The sequence below is a fragment of the Rattus norvegicus genome, chromosome 19 (assembly GCF_036323735.1).
Source record: "Rattus norvegicus strain BN/NHsdMcwi chromosome 19, GRCr8, whole genome shotgun sequence".
NCBI classification, from domain to species: domain Eukaryota; kingdom Metazoa; phylum Chordata; class Mammalia; order Rodentia; family Muridae; genus Rattus; species Rattus norvegicus.
The window spans coordinates 55442434-55467436 of record NC_086037.1 but is presented as its reverse complement, the minus strand read 5'-3'; the positions used below and the strand labels follow the sequence as shown (position 1 = coordinate 55467436).

Below are 25003 nucleotides of genomic sequence, written 5' to 3'. Positions count from 1 at the left end.
GCACACGCACACGCACACATAAATACAATTTTTGATTTTTCACATCTGTTAAAATCTCTAAGGAAATGCTCAGGTGTAACGGTGACAGTAAGTGTTCTCACCTAACTCATTTTATTTTTATTCACGCAGTCTCACCGCTTACTATAGGACACTATTTGATTGCCTCTTGCGTTAGGTTAATGTTCTTTACACTTTCTCTTCAACTGTTTTTTTATTGTGGAGGGTTTCTGAGGATTGGAATAGGGATGAACTTTTGATGATTTAAGCAATGACGATATTTGATACATTGACACAATCATATCATGTGGTTCTTCTTTATTGATACAGTGATTATACCGACATCTGCACCACTGCATTCTTGGGTTAAACCCTTCATATTGTTTGACTCGCTCTCAAGAATATTGTTGTCTAAACACCTAATGAGTCACTTGAAAACTCTTTGGCCTTACCTGTATTTTACAGACCCACTGTATCCATATGAAAGATGCTCAGAGCTGTGTATTATCTGATGGTCACTTCCTTTACACCACAGGTCTCTGCTGAATGTTTCCTTCCTAGTGTCTGCCACATTCCTGTTTTTTCTACCCTACTACATTCTTCCCTATAACACGTATCAACCTCCAACTTACCATTGATTTTATTTAGTTTTTAGTCTCCTTCCTTTGGTTAGACTCTATAATGAAGCTCCAAGTATTTCAAGGTGTTAGGGTGTGGCTGCCTAAGACGGCCAATGGAAATGAGATCGAGAGGAAATTATCATATAGCTCTCTGGTAAGTGACAGAGATTTTCTGACATATTTATGGAAGGTTCCAAGGAGAGGGAACCACCCTGGACTGCTCCTGGAGTCCTTGAGAGACTGACAGGGTCAGCCACCTTACCTATGAGGAGAGAGCTGAAGTTGAGGTGTGATTTGTCAAGAGAGATGAGGGGGTCTGTGGTCTTGCCCACCAGCAGGAAGGGCACTGAGATATTGTGCTCTGGGATAGAGAAAGTCCAGAATGCTTCCGTGATGTCCAGGTGAGCCGGCAGGAACTGGAATATAATCTAAGGCAACAGGTCAGAAAAGGACAGTGAGAGGCATTTCTTCCTTGTCCCATTGGAGACCTACTTGTATGAGGGCCATGAGAGGTGACATTTTCCCAGGTTTTCATTACCATCTAAAGTGTGTGTGGCCCAGTCCACGTTGTCGATCTCTCTGCCCTGTCTTTTGAGGAGTGGAGCCTTACACCCCATCCATAGCCTCTGCTGATTACACTGCTGTGGTCTGTGCCACTCTTTGGATGGCATGGTTGTAGCACAGTGGACTGAACTAGCAAAGACAGTCCACATGTCTGCCAACAGTCTGGCATGTAGCCCACTTCAATAGAATTATCAGAGCAACCAACTCTCTCTCTCTCTCTCTCTCTCTCTCTCTCTCTCTCTCTCTGAATACGTGTGGTGTGGGTGAATGTATGCTGAGCACACATGTGGAGGTCAGAGGACAGCTGTGGGAGTCGGGTCTCACCTTCTAACATGTGCTTCTCAGGCTTGGTAATAATCGCCCCTACCTACTGAGCCATCCCACCAACTTCCCAACAGTCTTTAAATCCATAACTTTCATTTCGTGGGTTTATTGCTACATAGAAGATTCTTTGTTAGAGCTTACTGGCCATGGAGCCCATGCATATGCTTTGGCTGGCAAGTTCACCTATAAATTTGACCCCTGCCCTATGTTATTGGGACTAAGCCACAGACAGGATTTCCCTGGGAAAGTAAAAACATACCCGTTTGCTGTTGTCAATCTCTTAGATACAGAGAGTTCTTTATGTCCTTATACTGTGAGCCCAGGAAGCCCAGACATTTATGCCTGGTCCCCTTTGGCTCCTTGAATATTCTTATAAAACCCCTGCAAACACTAGGGCTTTCTCCAGAGCCAGCCAAGAAAGCTCAGGTCTATGATGCTCACTGGGATTGTACATGGCAATGTACACAGGATAATAAATACAGTCAATAAATACGTGCTGACCATGGATTCTCATTAGTACTGTTCTCCCGTTACACTTTTGCTATGAGGAGATGGCTAGAGTTGTGGGGTCCCCATGCCCACGCACCTCAGCTTTCTTCTCGGGGTGGATAATACCCTTCTCTGTGAGACACACGAAGGCCGGAGGATTCTGGAGACTCTCTGTCTCTTCAGAGGTCCAGCAGAAAGAGTAAGTGCTGTTGGTTGGGTTCAGAATCGTGAAGGTCCTGGCCGAAGGGGAAAGATTGACAGCAGAGAGTAAGGGAAGGTATTGGAAAAAAAAGACATTCAAGAAAACTTATGTAGACCCCAGAACTGTTGCACTCTCCCCCTGGGGGGACTAGAAATGGCCGGAGAACTTCATTACTCTAGAAATAAAAATGCCATCTCCCCTGGGACCTAAGGGGTAATAACAGTGCTGGGGTTTGGCATGATTAACTTTCCCGAGGCCCTATGTGTCAAGGGATGCTCTGTGCCAAGGTGGGGGTGAGGGAACACACATTTATATACATGCTAAAATTTCCCTACTGTCGAAGCGATGCAAACAGAATCCAGCTTCATTCATGTACCAGTTCTTGGATGTTAAATCTCGGCAGCACCCCTCGGGACGTCCAAATTGCCTCTAGGCATCAATACAGGTGGGTTTTTCTGGATTCTCCATCTGAGTTCTTTGGAAGGACTGGCTGGTATGAGTTCATTCAGTACAACCCTGACTTACCTGAGATTCTTTCCGCCTATGCCCACGCTGGTGAACTCGATCACTCGGGTGTTAGGTTCGAGAGGCCCAGAACCTGGTCCTCGGAGCTCTGGGTTGCGCCGATGACCACTGATGTAGTCTGATTCCTTCAGGTCGAAATGGCAGAATGGAAGGACGCTCCGCCCTTTCGTTATCAGAAGAGGGCCTTGTTCTCCGAGTGGCAGGTTGGGAATTCTGAAATGATTATTCATTTTTAATTTTGACTTTATATTCTGTTGTCGCTTCCTTAGCTGGTTGGAAGTAAATGTTCTGCCCACTAGAATGTGAGTTCCATGTGAGCAGAGGACAGGCTTGTCTTGGTCAGCCACATCACATTTTTGCCTTGACTGGCACATTCTACATAACATAGTAGGAATTAATTGTTGAATGGACAAGTGGGCTGAGTTTGAGGAACCTGGATGTAAGCACCGTCTGTGTGCTCTAAGTTTTTCCCTCCGATCAGTGGGTAGATGTAAACAATGTGCTTCCTCTCTGGGTTCACGCCAAGGCATCCAGTAGACTATAGAGAAGGACCCGGAAATCCTAAGGCATCCTAAGACCCTTGTAGAAGGTGATGAATATGAACAGATTCAGACTCAGGCTGAGCTGAGGTAACAGAGGTCTCTCTGGTATAAGATCAGGGCTCGGTGGAACTCTTGACAGCCCATGCAGGCTTCTGTCAGCCTAGGGCAAGGCTTAAAGAGGCCTCTACAAGGCATGCGTTCTTTCTGGAAGGTTTCCTGGAAGAAGGTACCATATCTGGTGTCTGTCTCACTGGACACCAGACCAGACCAGGCCCACCAACCCTATATTCCTTCCTGCCCTTGTTTATTGAGTTTATTAAGGGCCTGACATTGCTCCAAGCTCTTTGCTTACATGAGGTTATTTAGCATGTCAAATAATTCTACATGATAAGGATTACTGCTTGCATTTTATATATGTGGCAATGGAGTCTCAGAGAACACAGAAGGAAGCATTCCAAAAGAGGAGAAGCTGCCCAGATACAAATTATTCTCTTATTTAGTGGAGTCCTGCATGTGGCCAGGAAGGGAGAAGTAGGCAGGTGGAAGGACAGAAGAGGTTGATAGGCAGGGCTTGGACCACAGGCTCTTTGTTCTCTGAAGGCCAGCCCTTTTAGACTTCCAGGCTTTCTGAGGTGTCCAGGGTAGGAAAGGTGGTGGGACAGAGATTGGGGGGTGAGAAGGGGAGGCTTGAAGAACGAATTTCCTTACTGGCAGTACAGGGAGCTCTCGAACTCTCCAATGTCCATTGGGGAGAACTTCAGTTTGAGCTTCTGAGTCTTGCCTACAGGCACAAAGCCCGAGGAGGGTTCCACCGAGAAGGGTGATGGAGAGGCTTCAGTCCAGTGGTCCAGGGCACTGTCTAGGGAGCTGCCCGTCCCCTGACTTAGCTGATCTTTTTGACTGGAACCTGAGGAAGGAAAGAGAAAAGGTGATATTCCATAGTAGCAATGGGAGGCAGTCTACTCCCAAGTCCTGAGGGACCTTCTGTGATATCTGTGGACTCCTGTCTTATAGCAGGTATATTTAATGCTGGACACGAGTAGAAAGGAATCAACTTATATTTCACAGGTGACTTGTGAAAAACACTTCCATTCATTCTATGGTGTTTTCAGATTGTTTTCCTTTTGGCTCAGAGGGAGTAGGTCAAGAACGGGTTTGTGGATGTTTTGTACCAGGGTAAAGGGCTATGAATAGAATTTGTGGCAAATCATTGATATAACGTAGGGATTTACAAAGTGGGAGTCTATAGGTAAGGACCCATCTGGGAGTCTCCACAGCTGAAATAATGACTACTTTATTTACCCACCAGATTCTGGGTCCTTTGCTAGTGCTTCGTGCTATCCATGTGTATCACTATATACTTTGGCATGCCTTTCTATTTCCTCTGCGAAAATGGCCCATGGTTTTCTTTTTAAAAGATTTATTTTATTTGCATGTGTATGACTGCTTTGTCTGCATGTATGTTTGTGTATCACATGAATTTCTGATACTGTAGAGACCAGAAGAGGGTGTCAGATTCCCCAGGACTGGAGTAACACAGTTTTAAGTCACCACGTGGGTGCTGGGAACTGAACCCGAGTCCCCTCTAAGAGACCCAAGTGCTCTTAACTGCTGGGGTATATCTCTCCAGCCCCATTCCAGGGGTTTTTGTTTGTTTGTTTGATTTCTGTTTTGTTTTTGTGATCTGCATTCTTCCAGAAGCTTAAGAACTAGAAGACCAGAATCCTAGTGGTAAGCGACATGAGTCATCACTCTGGAGGGGAAGAGGTCAAACTACTTATCGATCAAGTTCACACTGCTTTGCAAACCCACAACAACCATGGTCTGCCATCATTAGCTACTCAAGAGGCTGTGGGAGCAGCGCTGGCCTCTAAGGTTTTTCTATGAATGGTGACTCAGGTCAGGCCCTGAGTTTCTTGGCACTGAGTTTACCTGGATTCTCTGGCATGGCGAAACTGACTATCTTGGAGACTTCTTCTGAGATCCAGCAGAATTCTAACAGCACCTGTCCTGTGTTAACAAGGTCAAACCTGTGGGTGAATTAGGAGCAGATTTCAAATGGGTTGTCCATACTTTCTGCTCTACCTGAGTACTGGCTGTACTGTTGGTCAAAGGTAGGACACTTCATTTCTTAGGCATTTTTTAAATGTCTGAGTTATATCCTGTTGTGCACACACATAAATATTCATATTTTCTTTATTCATTCTTTGACAGTGGACAGCCAGGCGGATGCTCTGTCTTGGCGGCTACGACATGGGAGTGCAAACACCCCTTGACATGTTGATTGAACTCCCTTTTGGATGTACACCTGGAAGTGAGCCAGTGGAGTCACACAGTAGGTCTACTTTTAGTTTCATTTTGAGGAACCTCCTTTCTGTTCTCTATAATTCTGTCCTTTTCGTCAGAATGGGTGTGAATGGAAGACACCACCCCAAGCAAAACAAGCCAGATACGGAAAGACACATATGTGCTCTTTCTCACACGTGACAGTTAATACATTTAATCTCAAAGAGGAAAAGCTTAGCATGACGATTAATGGAAGCTGGGACAGGCTGGGGGAGGCATGGACAGAGAGAGGTTGGGTAATAGGTACAAGAAACAGCACAGGGAGAGCAGTAAGCCCGAGTGTTTCACAGTTATAAAAGCCTATCAGATAGTTTGTGAGCAACTAGAAGAGAAGAATCGGGAGGCTCTTCCTCCAGATAAAGGCTGGAGATGCTAACTATTCTGTTCCAACCATTACACATCTACCCTGTAAGTAGGCACCATTATTACATGTTAACCAGAAAAGCAAATACAAAATGAAAGGATTAAAAAGTACAGCTAGGTATAATGGTGCGTACTTTTAATCTCGGCACCTGAGAGAGAGGCAGAGGCAGGCTGGTCTCTGTAAGTCTGAGGCCAGCCTTGTCTACAGAGTGAGTTCCAGGCCAAGGAGGGCCACTTACTGATACCCTGTCTCAAAAGATGTTTTGAGACTGAGTCTTACCATTATATAGGTTATTATGGATTGGTGTTCAAGATTTTTCTGGTCTCAGCCTCCTACACAATGAATTATGATGCCTGACTGAGAACCTTTTTAGAAAGCAATGTCATCGCAACTCATTTTATGCAATTTCTATTTTTTTAAGAGATGCAATATATATGTAAAAAATTTAAACATGCAATTGTTTAGTCCCTAAAAGACAGTTTCCCGAGTCATGTAAAAGCTCCCAGGGACTCACTCAAATACTCGGGTCTGGTAAACCAGTGTTTCCTTAAAGAACACTTCACTCGTTTCACACTTATAGGAAGCAAAATCCACGTTGGCACTGAACTGGATCCGCAACTCTCGGTAATTTTCTTCTACCACCGAGTGGGCTGGCTCGGGGTCCGTCTCTATGACCTGGAACAAAGGCAACCATGTCCTTAGCACTGCAAAGCCAGATGTGCACAGGAACACTGGGGGACAGCGCACTAATTTACCATGGGAAGGCACATGAATCATGGAAAGGCACATGAGCCCACACATACAGTTCTGGAAGACATGACTGGTAAGCCTCTGAGGGCTCTGAATGAAAGAGAACGACTGGGCCAGAGATAATTACTGAGAGGATTAGGGTCATGTGGGCATGAGTTTTGGATCAGATGGACTCTAAAGAAAATAGGAGAACTAGGCAAGGTCATGCCTTTAATCCCAGCAAATGGAAGGCAAAAGTAGGTTTGAGGCCAGCCTGATCTACACAGTGAGTTCCAGGATAGCCAGGGCTGGGTAGAGAGACCTTGTCTCAGAAACAAGAGCAAAAGCAAAAAGATAGAGAAAAGGTAACCATAGAGAAAAGACCATAGGTATCGATTAAACAGAAAACAGGTTGCCAGTGGAGAGAATTAACAGAATTGTTCAGTTGTGAAAGGATTTTTAAACTTTTTACTAGGATAGGTTAGGAGAAGTGCGAACATTAAGAATCATCAGTTAAAGGTGTGAATCACCACCAACTTCATCTTGTTAGGCAGACGTGGAAATTTGGAGGGAAAAGAAAAATAATTTAATAAAATTCATGCAGGAACAGATTTTTGAAGACCCATATAAGTAATTGAACAGTAAAACCTCTTAACGTAAAGGAAACTGAATAAAGATGTTAAAGAAAGCAAGGGAGGAGCTTTATAAGCACTAAAGAAATGAATAGCTGCAAATCTTAGAGAAGACCTAAAACATAGTACAGTTTTTAATAGGAAGGATGAGTCAATATTATAATTGTCAACTGTTTCCCAAATCCCTAGAGCCGCAATCAGTTTCATTACAGATTTTTATAATACTTGGCAAGTGGATTCAGAAATTATACATTAGAAGAGAAGGATCAAGAATTAGAACAGAGTTAGAACAAATATTTAGAACAGAATAATGCGGATGCCAGGTTGATTATGAAGCTGTAAGAAATTAAGGGAATGTAAAACCTGGCTCAGGGATGGACAAACTGACACCAGAATGGAAGAGACCAGAAATGACCTAGGGACATATAAAACTGAGACATGACACAGCGTCCCATCAGAATACTAGGGAGCAGAAGGGCTCCAAATTTGCCAAGGGAGTTGTCGCAATGAAAAAATATGAAATTAGAGCCTAGTTTCACATCGGACAGAATTTCCAGATGTATCAAAGGCTTAAGTATCAAAAGTCAAGCTCAGACTTAGAAATATGTAGTGAGGGGAATATATTTTGGGGGAGGGGGGTTTCAAAAATAAGATACAAAATAATAAATGTAACAAACAAGAAACTGATAACTGACTACATTAAAATTAAGAATGTTTTGGGGGGGGAGGGCTAGAGAGATGGCTCATTGGTTAAGAGCACTGGCTACTTTCCTAGAGGACCCAGGTTCAGTTCCCAACACCCACATGGCAGCTAACCACTTGTAACTCCATCTTTAGTTGATCTGCCAGCCCCCCAGGCCTCTGTGGACAGTGTAGATGTGTGGCAGACATATGTATATGTTGGCAAAACACCCATACACATAAATTAAAAATTGATGAAACATCTTTTTTTTTTTTTTTTCGGAGCTGGGGACCGAACCCAGGGCCTTGCACTTGCTAGGCAAGTGCTCTACCACTGAGTTAAATCCCCAACCCCATGAAACATCTTTTAAAGTTAAGAATAGTTTTTGTTTATCAAAAAAGAGGGAATAGAGTGATATCTCAGTTGTTAAGAGCACCTGTTGTTCTTGCAGAGGACCTGAGCTTGGTTCCCAGCACCCATGTGAGGTGGTTCACAACCACCTGTAACCCTAGCTTCAAGGGTTACCCTCCAATGATGCCTTCTTCAGACTGCTGAGGACACCTGCACTCCTAGGTACATACCCCACATGCATATAAAGAATTAAAACAAAGACAGATCCTTTAAAAATAATTAAGGAAAAAAAGGTAAGCTCTAGATTTTTTTTTGAGAATGCGTGGTCACATAATACAATGGAATTTCTTGAAGATAAGAAACCTTAAACAAAAGGATGAGCATCATAACTGAAAAAAAATGAGCAAAGGGAATAAAAAAGGCATCGATGTAAGAGGTAGCCTGTGTGGTCAACGATCGTATGAAGACATATCCAATCTCGTCAGTGTCTAGGGAAGTAGAGTCAAGGTTCTTAATGAGATAATTTCCCAGTTGTTTAAATGATAAAAGCTAAAATGCTATGCCTAAGGCTGTGGGTTCATCTTCAGTATCTCACAAACAAACCAACCAACCAACCAACCAACCAACCAACCAACCAACCAACCTCCCAAATGTCTGGCAAGGTCAAATCAAATGCTGGAAAGGGAGTGGCTCACAAGACTCCTTTGCTGTAAACGTAGAAATCAGTATAGCGAGTTTGGAAAACACCTGGACATCAGCTTGGAAGGGCTGGATGTTCACACAGTTTACTGATCCTGCTTGTAGAAATGTAAACGTGGATGACTGCAGGCACAGAAATGCTGTCCATAAGAGAACACCGTAAATAACTTTCAGAGGAAGAGATAAAAAGTCTGCAGGGTAAACAACAGTGAAACGCATACACCATTACAGCCCACGCAACAATGGTCACATACCACAACCTTAAGTAAAATAGTTGAAACTACAGCTGCACCTCAATTCTTTTAGAATGCTCAGATTAACAACAACTGATCAAGGGAGTAACTTGGGATTGTGATTACCTCTAGGAGAGAGACAAAGAGATGAACGGCTGGAACCACACAGCTATTTGGGGGCCTAGTTTCCTCACTGGGCATGGGTTAATTTATTACAGAATTTTTAAAAAAGAGAGTAAATGCAAGGGACATGTATGGGCCAAAGATGAAATCCCATCATGCACTGGGAGATCAGACTACTCTAGTTCCAGATACCTGATAGAGGCAGGAAACAACTAAAAGACTAGTGATGTCACTTTTGAAGAAGAGGAGGAAGAGAAGGTGGAAGGAAGAGGGGGAGGAGAAAAAAGAGGAAGAAGAAGGTGGGAGGACGTGCTGAACCCTTTACAAAGACTGAAGTTACAAATCCTGACAACTGAGTGTGTTGTTAGTAGGGGTGGTGGGCATGGAAATTTAGTTTGCCATTTTTTGAAACCAAAGTCAGAAGCAAACCTTTTCTGTTTTCCATGGCGAGAAGTTGGGAGCAGTGGGCCAGCTGGGTTAAGTCTGTGTTTCCTGCCCCTTGAGTACTCACCTTTCGTTTTGTAGTCAGGTTCCCAGGTGTATTTCGGGGAGCATCCACCCACTTGACTGTGCGCATGCGGTCATCCCAGTCGGGGACCTGGTCTACAGGGAGCTGAAACATGATCTTGGAAAGCTTGCACTTCACACACATCTTCTTCAGGGTGATGGGCGACTCTGACTTCAAGGTCACCACTACGTCCTTGGAACAGCCAGGGTGGAGATGCCCTATCTAGGGAAAAATTTGATATTTGAATTTTGGGGAATTCAATCTTAAGGGCTTTTGATGCCCGGTAGTAACTCAAAATATATCATCCAGGCCTGTATAGGTAGATTGGATTTGCCTGCCTCCTGAGATTAAAGGCACGCACCACTGCACTCTTATCTTAACAAGAAAGATGAAATGATTCTACACCTATCACATATAATTTTGAAAATATAGTTTTAAAATAAAATATGATATTTTAATTAAAACATAGTTGGCTTATTGCACTTTAAAACAAGTTTGTTTAAAAATATGGTTAAGAGTACTGACTGCTCCTCCAGAGGTCCAGAGTTCAATTCCCAACAACCCATGGTGGCTCACAACCATCTGTAATGGGATCTGATGCCCTCTTGTGGCATACAGCTATACATGCAGATAGAGCACTTGTATAAAAATAAATTTAAAAAAAATCATTAAAAAAGAATGCTCTAAAAACACTCCTAATTTTGGGGGCTGGAGAGACGGCTCAGTGGTTAAGAGCACTGACTGCTCTTCCAGGGGTCCAGGTTTGTTCCAAACATGCACATGGCAGCTCACAACCAGATCCAGGGGCTCTGATGTCCTCTTCTGGTCTCTGTGGGTACCAGGCATACATATGGTGCACAGACATGAATGTAGGCAAAATATCATACCCATACAAATACAAAATAAATAAACCTTAAAAACATTCCTAGTTTTAATTTCTAATAGGTTAAACATCAACAATTATAATTCACACCGACAAAAGTTCTTTGAGGGTTCTTTTTTTTTTCTTTTTTCTTTTTTTCGGAGCTGGGGACCGAACCCAGGGCCTTGTGCTTGCTAGGCAAGTGCTCTACCACTGAGCTAAATCCCCAACCCCTCTTTGAGGGTTCTTAACAATGTTTAAGAATATGGAGGAATCCTGAGATGAAAAAGTTTCAAATTGCTCAAATGTACCAGATATGAAGGGGATCCCATTTGGTTTGCAGAATAAAATGAATTGTAGTCCATCTTAGATAAAGATGTATGTGCACACGCCACCAGTGTAATCACAGTTCATATGACAGTCCTCTGGCAGGAAAGACATCGTCTCTCCCTCCCCTGGACCGTGAATGCATGCAACAGCTTTCGATTGCTCAAGATAAATGCATGTGTGCGTATGGGTGTGCACCAATGTAAGCCAACTGCTGGGAGCCTCGCTCTGTCTTCCTTGACAACTTCAATTATCCGACCACATCCATTATACTCTTGCTGCTTCCTCATAGGTCAGATGTTGGAAACAAAGATTGGATGAGTTTAACAAGGCTTTGGAACGGGGTCTGGCAGAGTTAGTTTTCTGTAGCTACTCCCCAGGCTTAGATTTGGGTTTGAGCTGGTGTTGGAATCGACCAGGAGCCTAGGCTGGCCTGGAACTCACTATATAGCCCAGGCTGGTCTTGAACTTGTGGGAGCGTGAGCTTCCCATGTATAAGGATTGCAGGTATGAAGCACCATTCTTTTTTTTTTTTTTTTTTTTTTTTTGGCTTGCTGAGCCACTTCTGAAGGCCCTGCTCTGAAGAACACATGCACAGAGGGACACAAAAGGTCTTCAAAGAATCCCTTAGATTCATTCCTAAAGCAGGTCTAATCTCCTCTTAGACCAGGGGCCCCTGAGCATCACCCTTAAGCACGGGATCTGAGTGTGGGATGGTTAAGGGGCTGTTTCTAGTTCAAGATGCATGCATCCCATTCCATGTATCCACAGGATGGAGTGACAATCACATTGGGCTTGGCTTAGGCCCAAGGGAGTCTGGGACCCATTGAGTGACGTTTGCTTACCTGTGGGGAGAAAGACAGTGTTGCTAAAAGGGGCCACTCAAAGCGAATCACATTCGCTTGGCTGTGATTGGTGATGGTGAAGCTCACATTGTAGCTGATTCCGATGTGACAGTACCCAAACTGGATGTGATCCAGCAGGGCGGCTAGGGGTCAGAAGCAGAAGGCTGGTAAGTGGTTCCTGGCATCTTTGAAGAGCCTGCTTTCTAAGGGACCCATGTCCTTACACATTCCTAACTTAGGCACATTTCGCCCTCTCCTTGGATGATTATACAAGAAGAAAACCTTGGATTCTTGGGTAGAAGGATCTGCCTCCCAGGACTATCCATCCATCCATCCATCCATCTGTCCATCCATCCATCCATCCATCCATCCATCCATCCATCCATCCACCCACCCATCCATCTTTCTACCCACCCATACATCAGTCCAATCTGTACACTGACCTTGGCTCTTATATTTGTTCAAGAGAAAATAAAGATTCTAATGTCATTTGTTTAGTGAGGTAATACAATGAAATGTTAGACTGCCAGCTAAAATATAGGATTCTCAATTAAATTTGAATTATAGACAAACAATGAGTAATTTCTTTTTGATAAATATGTCCCACACACTACTTTGAAAACATACATATAATAAAAGTTATTGTTTATCTGGAACTTAATTTCTTCCAGAATACCTGTATTCATATTTGCTAAACCTGGAAACCCTCTGATAGACGTGGAATCTCTAAACTTGGATTATTGCTAGCTCCTATTTGACCCCTGACAAGAATGATGCCGTTGCATAGCTTCAAACAGGAGTGAAACACCTATGACAGAAAGAGTGTTGATTTCAGTCCTTGATTATACTTTCTGGGACTATAATTAAGCTCCTGGGGACATTTTGAAGCTGGATTTACAATTCACTTTAAAGCAATCACTCATATGGTTATAGTACTCAACCAAAGCTTTTTGGTAATAATTATAATGTAAAATGTTTCCTTCCCAGGGTACAGTGGTCCCTAAATGGAAGGTTCAGTGGTTGAGAAACTGCAGAGAGCCATGTCTTAAGCTTTAATATGCATGTGGCCATCTAGGGATCTGGTTAAAATGTGGGTTATGAGCCTGCAGGTCAAAACGGGTCTGAAATTCTCATTTCTGACAAGAACCCAGGAGATGCTGATACTGGAGGCTGCTCACAGGCTGTGAGGATGAGGGTACAAGCCCATCCCTCTCCAGTGAGACGAGCCCACCGGTTCACTTAGAAAGCCCAGGATGCATGCTTCAGATGAATCCTCAGTGCCAGTACAAGCTAGCGACAAGACAGAGGCAGGGAGACTACAGGGAAGCATGCGTTTGCTAAAGAACTGAGCAGGAACGCCAGCACCAAACTGTATGGTCCCTAAAAATGGCAAAAGCTTTCTTTTGAATCTGCAGGCCTAGGGCTCAGTGTAGAGCTTGGTACTTGCACGTGGCATGGTAAGAGTTCACTGTGTGAATGCACACATAAATGAAGGCTACAAAGAGAGACTGAGCCTGGTGTGGCAGAGCTTGTACTGATCAAGAGAGCGACTGGAGTCAACAGCTGTCAAGACTGCCCTTCTCCCACCTGTCACTAAGTCCTCCATGGCGCTCTCCTCTGCAATCTCTATGACCTCAGACATCTCCGAGGTCTCCTGGCTAGTGGTATTGATCAGCCCATGGATGTTGTCCAAGGTGATGTCATCTTCATAGCTTTCTCCAACCAGGTGGATCATGGTCTCCTCATACTGGTTGTTGATCACTGTTAAGTGGATGGTGCCTGTCATTCTCCCAATCTTATTGGAGTGGAAAAAGACATCGAATTCGGCTGTGTCTCCAGGAGAAACCACCAGGGAGGCTGTGTGGGCTTTTTTAACTGTAAAGAAAAGATGGACGTTATGATTTAGGAGAATGCATCTCCGGGAAGACCATGGTTAGAAGGAAAGTTCCCTTTATGGAGAATGAACTTTGGCTACTGGTGATGTGACTGAGTACCAACTGTGGCTTGGCCCTGAGAGGTCCCTGGTAAAGCATCTTCTGAGTTCTGTTGCCCTACTGAGGGACCTGCTCTTTCCACTCACCTTTTTCATTCGGTTTGTTTTCCTCCATGATGTAGATATAGGAGGTGGTGGGTCTCCCTTTCAGAGAGAAGACTCCTAGTTGGTCTCGCAGGTCTACATGAAGCTGGAAAGAAGACAGTAGAGTTGAGGGTTGAGCTTACAGCCTACTCAAGAATTTGAGTCTAGGCTGTGGTGATATTGCGCTGTATTTTGGGTAGCAAGAATCTTCAATTATACATAGTATTTACTTTTTATTTTTTCCATTTTGCCTGGATACGCGTGTGAATGGTATGTGTGTGTTCTCATGAGCGTGGGTGCACATGTATGTGAAGGTGTGCATGCTCATGGAGGCCTGACGTGGACTGTGTGTGCCTTGCTGAATCTGGAGCTCAGTGGTTCAGACTTTTCTAGCTAGTCTCTAATAGTGACTGGGAATCCTCAGTCTCTGCCTGTTGAGTGCTGTGATTGCAGGTGACTGCCACCTCCTGTCCTGCTTATATGTGGGCTCCGGAAGTCTGTACTTTGTACGTCATGTATGTGTGTGTTAAGCCCTTTACCTACTGCACCATATCCCTAGCTCATGGTTTTGAGAGACTTAAGAGATATATAAACATTAGACCTGGATAGAAAAGTGAGCATTCGGTTAGGCCATTCTTAGTATCTGAGTTAGGCACCGGAAGCCCAAAAGTGATAGGTGACCTTCTGGACTATGCAGGTAGTGTCAAAGGGGGTTGCTAATGCTTCCGTTGCACAGAGAGGCAGTGGAAAGGTATATTCTAGACCAATGAAATGGAAACGAATACCCACAGTGCTATGAAGCACTGCATAACTGTGACTTCCGGGAAGCCAGCATTTCTTAGGTGCTGTGCATTTGCGAGAGTCATTGTAAATATCCTAGCAAGAAGATAGGAAAAACAAAGCCGACTTCTGACCAACTTTGGTTATTGGAAAGCAGGCGGGGCTAAAGCCAGACATTCAATTTTAGGTGTGAGAAGTCTGACATTTTTAGAAGGCAGCAATGCTGACTGTAAAGAATAAAAGATAAAGAGAAGGGAGATACAGAGCCACTGCATTGCAGCCAGAGATTACATATTTAGAAGTAACCATAATGGGAAACTAAATGGAGGGGTGCCGAGGTCACTCAGTGTGTTAGACACTTGCTGGTCAGCTTGAGTTTGATCCTAGGGACCCACAGGGTGGAAGGAGAGAACTGACCCTCATGGTTATCCTCTGGCCTCCCCATTCTCATGCAGAGACATACACACAAAATAACAAGTAATTGTCAAAAGAGAAAACTATATAGAGGACCTTATAATACTTTAGGAATATTGAGATAGAAGTTAAATGACGGACAGGAATCCCAAGTGTTACCCCCGGCGGACAGTTATTCTGAAACCAGAAATTCTCTCTCCCCCAGACAGCTCATATGCTTTAATTTTGATTCCAATGAGGTTGAAACTTTTTTTGAATGTATTTTACTGTATTTAAGTGTATGTTTGCCTGCATGTATGTCTGAGAACCATATGTGTGTTTAATGCCTGCTGAGTCCAGAAGGGATGTTGGATTCCCTGGAATGGGAGTTATAGATGGTTTTAAGCCACCATGTGGGTTCTGGGAACCAAACCCAGGTCCTTTGCAAGAACAGCCTGTGCTCTTAACCATTGAGCCACCTCTGCAGCTCCTTCCAATGAGATTTCAAAAGGAAGTTCAAAAAATGATTCCCAAGCTCATGTGTGAGTGGAATATACAAAAATTCTCAAGGAAAGTTAAAAAAAAAACAAACCAAAACCAAAACCAAAACCAAAAATAACCAAACCAGGTAGTAGGCGGCAGGACCTCACTGAACTACACAAGAAGACAATGGTTTTTAATCTGTGGGCTGCGACCCCTTTAGGGGTCATTAGACGCTTTCACAGGGGTTGCCTAAGACTGTGGGAAAACATAGATATTTATATTACAATTCATAACAGTAGCAAAATTACAGTTATGAAGTGGCAATAAAAATAATTTTATGGCTGGGAATCACTGCAACATGAGGAACTGTTTTAAGGGGCTGCAGCATTAGGAGGGTTGAGAACCAGTGCTGTGAAGACATTTATAAAGTTGCCATAATGAAAACCATGCAGGGGAGTGGCACCGTAATGCTCCTCATCATGGGCCTAAAATTGAAAGAAGTGAGGACTGTGGTCTGAAACCTCAGAAACTGTGAGGCAGAAGTAAGGCAGTGTGGTCTGACCAGCATGTCACTCCAGGTAACCCTCTATGTCGCCCTCAGCTGTTACCTGGGCGGGGATGGTGCCGTTGTTCTTGAGGATGAGAGGCAGTTTCTCTGAATGACCAAGCAGAAGCCTCTTAAACAGGAGCAAGGGGTTTCCGTGTTGGTTATAGAGAGTTGGCCGGATGACAGTCACTCGAGGGAGGGTCCCCTCACCAATAATATCAAACACAAGACCTCGGCTCCTTGCCAGGGTGCTGCAGGGGACAGGAAGAGCAAGCAAGGTGGCTGAAACCGACTAGGCCTACACAGCATGTACACTGTCGTTCTGCCACGGGAGAAGGAGTAGGTGGTACCTGGGAAGGCCATCCAAGGTGGCCTCGAAGATGCACTGGTAGGTCTGCATGGCCTGTGGTGTGAACAACACTGTGGCGAAGGCATGTGAGCGGCTCCCAATGCACATCTTGTTGGGATCCACGTCAAAGATGTCAATGATGCGGTTGACTACCTGTGAAGGGAGATGGGGTTGGGCACTTTGCATTTCTCCTGGGGCTGACTGTTGATTCTTCTGCCCTGCCATGAACTCTCTTTTCTCTAAGATTGTGCTAGACCAGCTCAATTATCTTCAGAGTCATGGGCCCTGGATAGAGAGGCCCAGAGTCCTGGGACTTACCCCTAGGCGACTTCTGGTTGCAAGTAGTTAGACCATAAATTCTGACTCAAATGGACAAACCAGGCCAGTCAGCCAAATATTCTTACTACCACCTCATATGGCACCTGGCCAAGTAAGTTAATATAATTAGTGTGCAGCTGAGTCAGAAGCTGGATGAGGTGCTGGTTTCTGGTGCATTTTGACCTGTGTCAGAGGTTCCTGACTTACTGCTGGGATCCTTGTGTCACTGAATTAAATGAAGGAGCTTCTGTTCCTTGTAACTCCAAGCACCATGTCTAGAATACCTTCCCTTAGCACTTGACCTGTTACTATCTGGTGAGTGGTTTTGAGCCACATAGACTCCCAACATAGCTTTGAAAGAGCTTTTCCTTTCTTATGAGTATTGGGCAGAACACAATGCAGGGTACTCCCTGTTCTTCAGCCAAAGGGCAGTAAGGTGTCACTGCTTTTCCCAAGGAATTCCCTTCAAGTCTCAAACCGGAGAGGAGAATGTTGGATGTCTCCAAGTCTACGATCATCAAACTTTTCTCTTTAGAAGCCAGGCTTTAGGCTGGAGAGATGATGGCTCAGCTCTTAAAAGAGCACTCGCTGCCCTTCCAGAGGTCCTGAGTTCAATTCCCAGCACCCACTCGGTGGCTCATAATCACCTATAAAGGGATCTGATGCCCTCTTCTGGCATGCAGGTGAGCAGCATTCATACAGTAAATACATACATACATACATACATACATACATACATACATACATACATACATACATACATAAATGAAACAACAACAACAAAATTAAAAACCAGCCACCACAAGCCAGGTTCCCCCACTCTTTGGACTTTTTAGAATAGAACGAGAAGCAAAGAGCTTCTCGGTCTCTACAATGTGGTTAGAGGATGTCACCAGTGCTTGAGGTTAGTGACGAGGGATTAGATGGTTTCCCAGCTCTTCCAGGAATGCACACAGCTGTAGGCTGAGGCCATCACTGGGGATCTCCTCCACTCTCACCAGCCAAGAACAGTGTGGGGTCTGGGGCATGAGAACCAATGGGCCCAGACTGCGCATTGCTCTGGTAAAGCTAAGCACTGTTCGAAGCATATACCGGAAGTTCGGGGTAACAGTTCAGTTCAGTCCTTCTTTGTGCTACCTTTGAATGTTTTCCTCTTCCATGAGGAAAATGGCTTTAGCATAATCTGACCCAGAGAGAGGGGGCAGTTTAAAGATCAACAGACCTCTGAAATGGGTACTCATCATTTTAATATGAACAAAGTTTGGCTTTAATCCTAGCTGTATATTCTCAGGATGTGGACTAGGGGAAAAATTAAGCTTCTCTGAACCTCAGTTCAGAAAATTAATTCAAAAAAAATATTAAGCTTTCCTGAAGGGAAAAACTGTAAAATAGAGATTCTATATAGAATCTCTAAATTCTAAATAGAGCCAATTCTGAAAGAGTCTTGAACTTGAAACAAAACAATCAATGGAAAAATCCCTAAGCACAATGCTTATTGCATAGGAAGGCGTCAGCACACATTCTCTCTTCCACCTTCCATTGTGGTCTGCTGCCTCCCACTTCTCCCTGACCAGCAGAATGGAAGATTGGTGGCTAATCCACCTGTAGCTGGTGCTCGCCTCATCATTGGCTTCTCTTTCAATGCTTGCATATATCAGTTACACAGTGAGTTTAGGTAAATTTGGTCAGACAAATGAGTTGCCCATTAGTATGTGCCAGTTTAGTACAAAGGTGTGCACAGGACACACACACACACAGGCACACAGACACACATAGACACACACAGACACACACAGGCACACAGGCACACACACAGGCACACAGGCACACACACAGACACACACAGACACACATAGACACACACAGACACACACAGACACACACACACACACTCCCTGGCCAAGAGACATGGCCTCATGACCTCACAGAACTTCTAACAGGGCCTGAGAGTCTCACAGTTCACACCTAGGTGGAAGAGCTTCCCAGCACTCCTTCCTTGACTTTATACCAACCACAGAGGGCCAGGGCAACTGGAAACGTCCTACCTTGTTGGAGATGGGCCTGACGATAATGTTGACATCACAGGAGATCTTTCCCACGTTGCTGATCTTGAACCGAGCCTTGGCCTTATGACCCACCAGGACATTGCAGAAGATGAACTTGTTCTCATCCTCCACGAATAGCCCCCCACTCTGTATGGTCTGTTGGATGTGGTACAGGTTGGGGCTGGTACAGATCTGATGTTCTTCAAATATCAAGATGTTGTTGTCGGTCACAAAGGCTAGAGAATGCAGGGAAGAAGCTGAGACTACCTGGATGCCAGGATCCTAAACCTTAAAATATTACATACATACATACATACATACATACATACATACATACATACATACACACACATATCTATCTATCCATCTATCTACCATCTATCTTTTATCATCTATCTATCTATCTACCCACCTATCTTCTATCTATCCTATCTATCTTCTATCTATCTATCTATCTATCTATCTATCTATCTATCTATCTATCATCTATCTATCTATCTATCTATCTATCTATCTACCTACCTATCCTCTATCTATCGATCTATCCTATCTATCTATCTATCTATCTATCTATCTATCTATCTATCTATCTACCTACCTATCCTCTATCTATCGATCTATCCTATCTATCTATCCTATCTATCTATCTATCTATCTATCTATCTATCTATCTATCTATCTATCTACCTATCTATCTATCTATCTATCTATCTCTGTGTGAGAGAGAGACAGAGATAGAGAGAGTATGTGTGTGTTCTGTGTGGAGTTCATAGGACAACTTGCAGGAGCCTATTCTTTCCTACCATGTGGATTCTGTGGACTGTATTCAGGTCATTAGGTTTGGTGACAGGAACCCGTTCCTTCTGGACCATGTTGCCAGTCCAGGGTATTTGGGTTTTAATAAAGGAGAATCACAAGGCCAGGGAGGGATACAGCTCAATGGCACAGTACTTGCCTAGACTACAGAAGGCCTTGGGTTATATTCCTTGCATTGCAATTACAAACAAACAATGATAACCAAAAGCAAGCATCACAGGGGACAGATAGGGAGGCCTACACAACAGTATGTAAATGATGATGGGGCAAAATCTGTTGGCTTCCTCTTTTATACCATCTTTTCCGGTTGGTCCATCTCTATCAGCCTTTTCCTTCCATTGGCAAAGAGTGGTGAGAAGCAAGAGAGGAGTTGGCTTATAATGGGTTTGAGGCTCTAGGGAGCTTAGAATCAAAGCTCCACTTGAGCTCTTGCTGGGTTAGTTGGTCAGTGTGCTCAGTGACTACTCTGTCCACAAGAAGTATCCTGAGCGTGAGCAGACTCAATGCTCCTCAGTCCTGAGCCACATCCCATGCTAACTCATTTCTCAGAGAGCACCATTCAATGGGGGAAGGTAGAAACAACCCAGGAAGGCCGAGCATTTGGAGAAGCAATTCTCTCCTACGTGTGCTAAGGCTTTCAGGAGAGACATGGCTGAAGACCCTAGAAGAGGCTCTAAGTTTCCAGATGAAGTGGCCTCCCTGTGTCTGCTGGAAATCTTGAGAGGGAATTTCCTGGAGAGGGAGGGGCTGGGAAATAGGGGTCTTTTAAGGGTGTTGGCCAATCCAAGTTGCAGTACCTGGTAGACAAGCTTCGGCAAGCAGAGTGTAAGGGATGCCGGCAGGGTTTTCTCTAGGGTCTCGGTCAGAGATATCGATGGCCAGAAACTCCTCACACCTCCCCACAGGATCGGCCACACACTCCACAGTGATGACCTGTTGTCCTCCGGAAGAAACGGAGCCAAATCCCGGGTATACAGTGAACATGCCATGGGTGAAGCGGGCCTGCGGGACAAAGGAGGGGAGGGGAGGGCAGAAGGAAGCAAAGTGGGTAACAGAGTCAGGACTTTCCAAAGGAGCCAAGAGAGAAGGAAATGGGGAACTGGTGGTGCCTCTCTCCATCGATGTATTTCTCTCCTCTTAGCCTGGAGGTAGAGGCCCGGGATGTTCATGGCGGATGGGTTTTCAGTATGTCCTTATCTGTACATTCCTTTTGATCAGACGTGATAGAGCCAAGGGCTTAAGGAAACAGATAATGTCTACATCATACAATACTTATCCAGATGGGGAAATTCTCTCAAAGCAGCAGGGGGTGGGGTGGGGCGCAGAATGGAATAGTGGTTGAGGTGAGGGGTTTTGAGTAAGACATTGTAGGCGTGAATGCTAATGGCTCCCATAGGCTCATATATTTGAGTGAGTGAGTGGTCCTTAGTTGGTCAAAGAACTGTGTAGAGAAAGGATTAGGAGGTGCAGCCTTGTTGGAAGAGGTGTCACTGGGGGGTGGGCCTTATGGTTTTAAAAGCCCCCATCAAGCCCGGTCTCACTGTGGATCAGGATATACTCCCCCAGTGCCATGCCTGCCTGCCTGCTACCACACTTCCTGCTACGATGATCATGGACTAACATTTGGAACTCTATGCAAGCTCATTGCCCCCATTAAATGTTTTCTTCTACAAGGTGACTTGGTCACCGGGGTCTCTTCACAATAATAGAATAGCAACAGACAATCTGGGGCTTTGAACTCAATCCCCAAAATATATTGTTTGACCTTGGAAAAATGATTTCTCAGAGTCACAGTTTGTATACCTATAAATATTCCTCGAGTGATGGATCATTGGAGGGTTAATCGAGAGAATGGTCATGAGGCATGTACTGTATGTCGCATGTAGTGCAGACTGACAGGATTCCCAAGGGGCACGTACTGTATATAGCATGTGGTGCAGAATTAGTGCCAGGATGAAAAGAATGTTATTATAAGGGACGCCCTCACACATCCGTGCAAACACCAGCCCCCCCCCACCAGTGTAATTCTCAAGAAACCTGTAGCATATGCTTGGAACACAATAACCCATGAGGGAGAGATTGTCTTGAATAGCCCAGGTTCTGTCCTTACATTTCTACATGTTCTGTAGTGCTCAGAGACCCAAGTTTCTCCTGGGGTCTAAAACCCAGAGCAGTATGAATTTGGGGACTGCAGTGTGAGGTGGGCACGCACATGTGAGATTCTGCTCCCTTGGGCAGCTTCTGGGGTCTTAAAGGATGGGACCCAGACACATTAGCCATTGCTTCTTTGCTGTGTGAGTGATGTTTTGCACGCCATAGGTTGAGAGTGTCGAGCTTCACTGGACCCGCACTGGCAGCTGGATTTCCTGCTATATCTAGGACCCTCAGCAGGAGCTGGCGAAGGGGCTGGAACACCCCACCGGGTGTGGTGACTGTGTGATGTTGGGGAGACATGCTCCACAGAGGGAGTAACCTCAGCACCACCACGCAGACAGCATATCCCTCTGTCTCCTAGGCTTCACACAGACACACAATGGCAGGCGATCTGACGTCTGATGTCTCTCTCAATGCCTCTTTTGTGCATTCTTGGAATCTAGCACAGGAGCTGGGTATTGGTGAGGGACAACTTTCAACCAAATTCCGCTGTTCTTGCCCTTGGAGATGCAGTTTTCTTACTTAACCCAACACTCACTCCCCTCCAAATCTCTTTGATGTGTTCCATAGAACTATGCATCAGGGCATGATTTAGCCTGCATGGAAGCCTCTAGGGACTTAACTGGGTTGCTACCTACTGAAAGTCTGCCATGTGTTGGGAGCTATACCTGAGCCCTGGAGATTCCCAGATAAGTCATCTGGACAGAGGAGGCCTTCTCTCTAGGCATGTTTCAAACAAATGATTCTCGATTTAAGAAAGAAACGTCTGAAGAATTAAGGTGGTAGTGAGTCCGTGAAGGTTTTAAAGCAGCAGAGGATACCCAGATGAAAGGTTTTCACACTTCAGCCCCAAAAGTGAGGATCTTAATATAGATCAACATCCCAGCCACGGAACAGTCAGGTTTTAGTGCTGGAGAGATGGCTTGGTGGTTAGGGTCATGGACAACTCTAGCAAAGGACCTGAGTTTGGCTCTCAGAACCCACGTCAGGTAGCTCACAACTGCCTTGTGGTGGCCTGAATGAAAATGGCCCTCATGGGCTCATAGGAGTGGCGTTATTGGAGGTGTGGTCTTTTTGGAGGAGGAGTGCCACTGGAGGTGGGTTTTGAGGTCTCAGAAGCTTAGGCCAAGCCTATTGGCTAACTGTGTCTTCCTGTTGCCTGCGGATCTGTATGTAGAGCTCTCGGCACTGTGTCTTCCTGCCACCATACTTCCTGCCGTGATGATATAGGACCACACCCCTGACACTGTAAGCCTGCCCCAACGAAATGTTTTCCTTCATAAGAGTTGCTATGGTCATTGTGTTTCTTCTCGGAGATTAAACCCTAAATAAGATATGCCTACAACTGCAACTCTATGGGACCGGATGCCTTCTCTGGCTTCATCAGTACCTGCACTCATGTGCACAAATCCAGAATAATATATACGAAACTTAAAAAAGAAAGTATAGAAGTGTTGGCTGTGTTTCTCTGACTTACCTGGTTTGCTATGTTCATGTCTTTCTGGACTATGTCCGAGAACTTGGCCATTTTAGGGGCTCCGGGCTTGTAGAAGCTCTCACTTTCTCGGGTTCTCCCATGCCTCATGTGGCTGGTCCTGATCGGAGAAGCAAGTGTACAGCCTCAGGTTGTGATGAGGAGATGAGACACTACCTGCCTGCTTGACGTCCTTTCTTCTAGGATGTGGGGATGGGAGAGGGCTTTCCTTTGTCTAGGAAGGGATCAGGGTGGCACTGTAACCTTGGACTCATGGAATAATTATTAAGAAAGTGACATGTATAATCATACTGTGGAGTATGAATCATAAGGATTTTAAAAATGACTTCAAGCAAAGTCCATGTGTTAAAGCTTGGTCCCCAGGATGACACCATTGGGAGGTTCTTAGTTCACTGATATCCCGTTCAAGGGGATTGTAGGACCCCAGCTCCTTCCTCTCCTTTTTGCTTCCAGGTCTGAGAGTAGTTTTTCTCTGTTGTATGCACTGGTCATGAAGTTCTGCCTTGCTTCAGGCCCAACTGAAGTCATGGTCTGGACTATCAGAAGTAGGAGCCCAGACAACCCTTTTCTCATTTTTGTGAATTTATTATCTGAGTTCTTTTGTCACAGTGGTGGAAAGCTGGTTAACAACAGCAATGATAACAACAAAACACACACACACACACACACACACACACACACACACACACACACACTTTTACCTAGGACTAGAGAGATGGCTAGATGGCTTAGTGGTTAAGAGCACTGGCTGCTCTTCCAGAGGACCTGGATTCAATTCCTAGTACCTACATGGCAGCTCACAAATTGTAACTCCAGTTCCAGGGGATCTGACATTCTCAGGCAGGCAAAACACCAATGCACATTAAGTAAATAAATCTTAAAAAGTTAAGTCTTTTAGATGACTTTATTTTATGCATGAAGTGATATTTTTGTCTACATTATTCATGTTTGTAGCCATGCTATGTAGAAGGGCTAGTGTAAACAGTAGCTAGATACAGGTTTTGGACATTTACTTTGCTTGAAACCAATGTACCCAGCTGTTGGCTTTTCAGAGACTATTGTAGCCAGACTGTGCAACTGTATTTGAGGCACATCAAAAGTATTTTGAAAACCTTCTGTATTCAGTCACTTTTCTGATGATCAGGACACATCTGAAGTTCAACTCCCTCATGTTTTGCATGAATCAGTGCAAGCTAGTGTGAAAAATAATTCAGTAAATAATTAAAAAATATTCTTTAAAACATTTATGAGCGGGTTGGGGATTTAGCTCAGTGATAGAGCACTTGCCTAGCAAGTGCAAGACCCTGGGTTCGGTCCCCAGCTTCGAAAAAAAAAAACATTTATGAGCACAAATGAGCTCTTGGAAGTCAGAAGGAGTTTTGGGACTGGAACTGAAGTTACATATAGTTGTGGGCCACCACGTGGGTGCTGGGAACTGAACTCCAGTCCTCTGAAAGAACAATAAGGTGCTCTTAACCATGAGCCATCTCTCCAGCCTCCAAATGAAAACAACTGAAAATACAAAGTAAAACAAGCAGACGCATTACCAAGTCAGTATGAAAGACATTGCGAGGAGGTTGAA

General features: G+C 44.5%; 1 protein-coding gene across 9 annotated transcripts in view; it reads right to left on the bottom strand.

Moving 5' to 3' along the window:
* Hydin (Hydin, axonemal central pair apparatus protein) overlaps positions 1–25003 on the bottom strand; it is a 346279-nt gene that overhangs the window by 25224 nt on the left and 296052 nt on the right. For 8 of the 9 annotated variants that reach the window (XM_039098232.2, XM_039098235.2, XM_039098234.2 and 5 more), the window contains 15 exons: positions 23404–23521; positions 20570–20774; positions 18957–19192; positions 16595–16746; positions 16306–16495; positions 14045–14147; positions 13552–13839; positions 11965–12107; positions 9934–10152; positions 6488–6648; positions 5196–5293; positions 3972–4170; positions 2722–2934; positions 2092–2230; positions 880–1045 (listed from right to left, as the gene is read on the bottom strand). In XM_039098232.2, coding sequence (XP_038954160.1) covers positions 880–1045; positions 2092–2230; positions 2722–2934; positions 3972–4170; positions 5196–5293; positions 6488–6648; positions 9934–10152; positions 11965–12107; positions 13552–13839; positions 14045–14147; positions 16306–16495; positions 16595–16746; positions 18957–19192; positions 20570–20774; positions 23404–23521 — 2630 coding nt within the window. Of the gene's footprint in view, positions 1–879; positions 1046–2091; positions 2231–2721; positions 2935–3971; positions 4171–5195; positions 5294–6487; positions 6649–9933; positions 10153–11964; positions 12108–13551; positions 13840–14044; positions 14148–16305; positions 16496–16594; positions 16747–18956; positions 19193–20569; positions 20775–23403; positions 23522–25003 lie in introns of those variants that run through there. The other variant, XM_039098239.2, reaches the window with a different exon arrangement.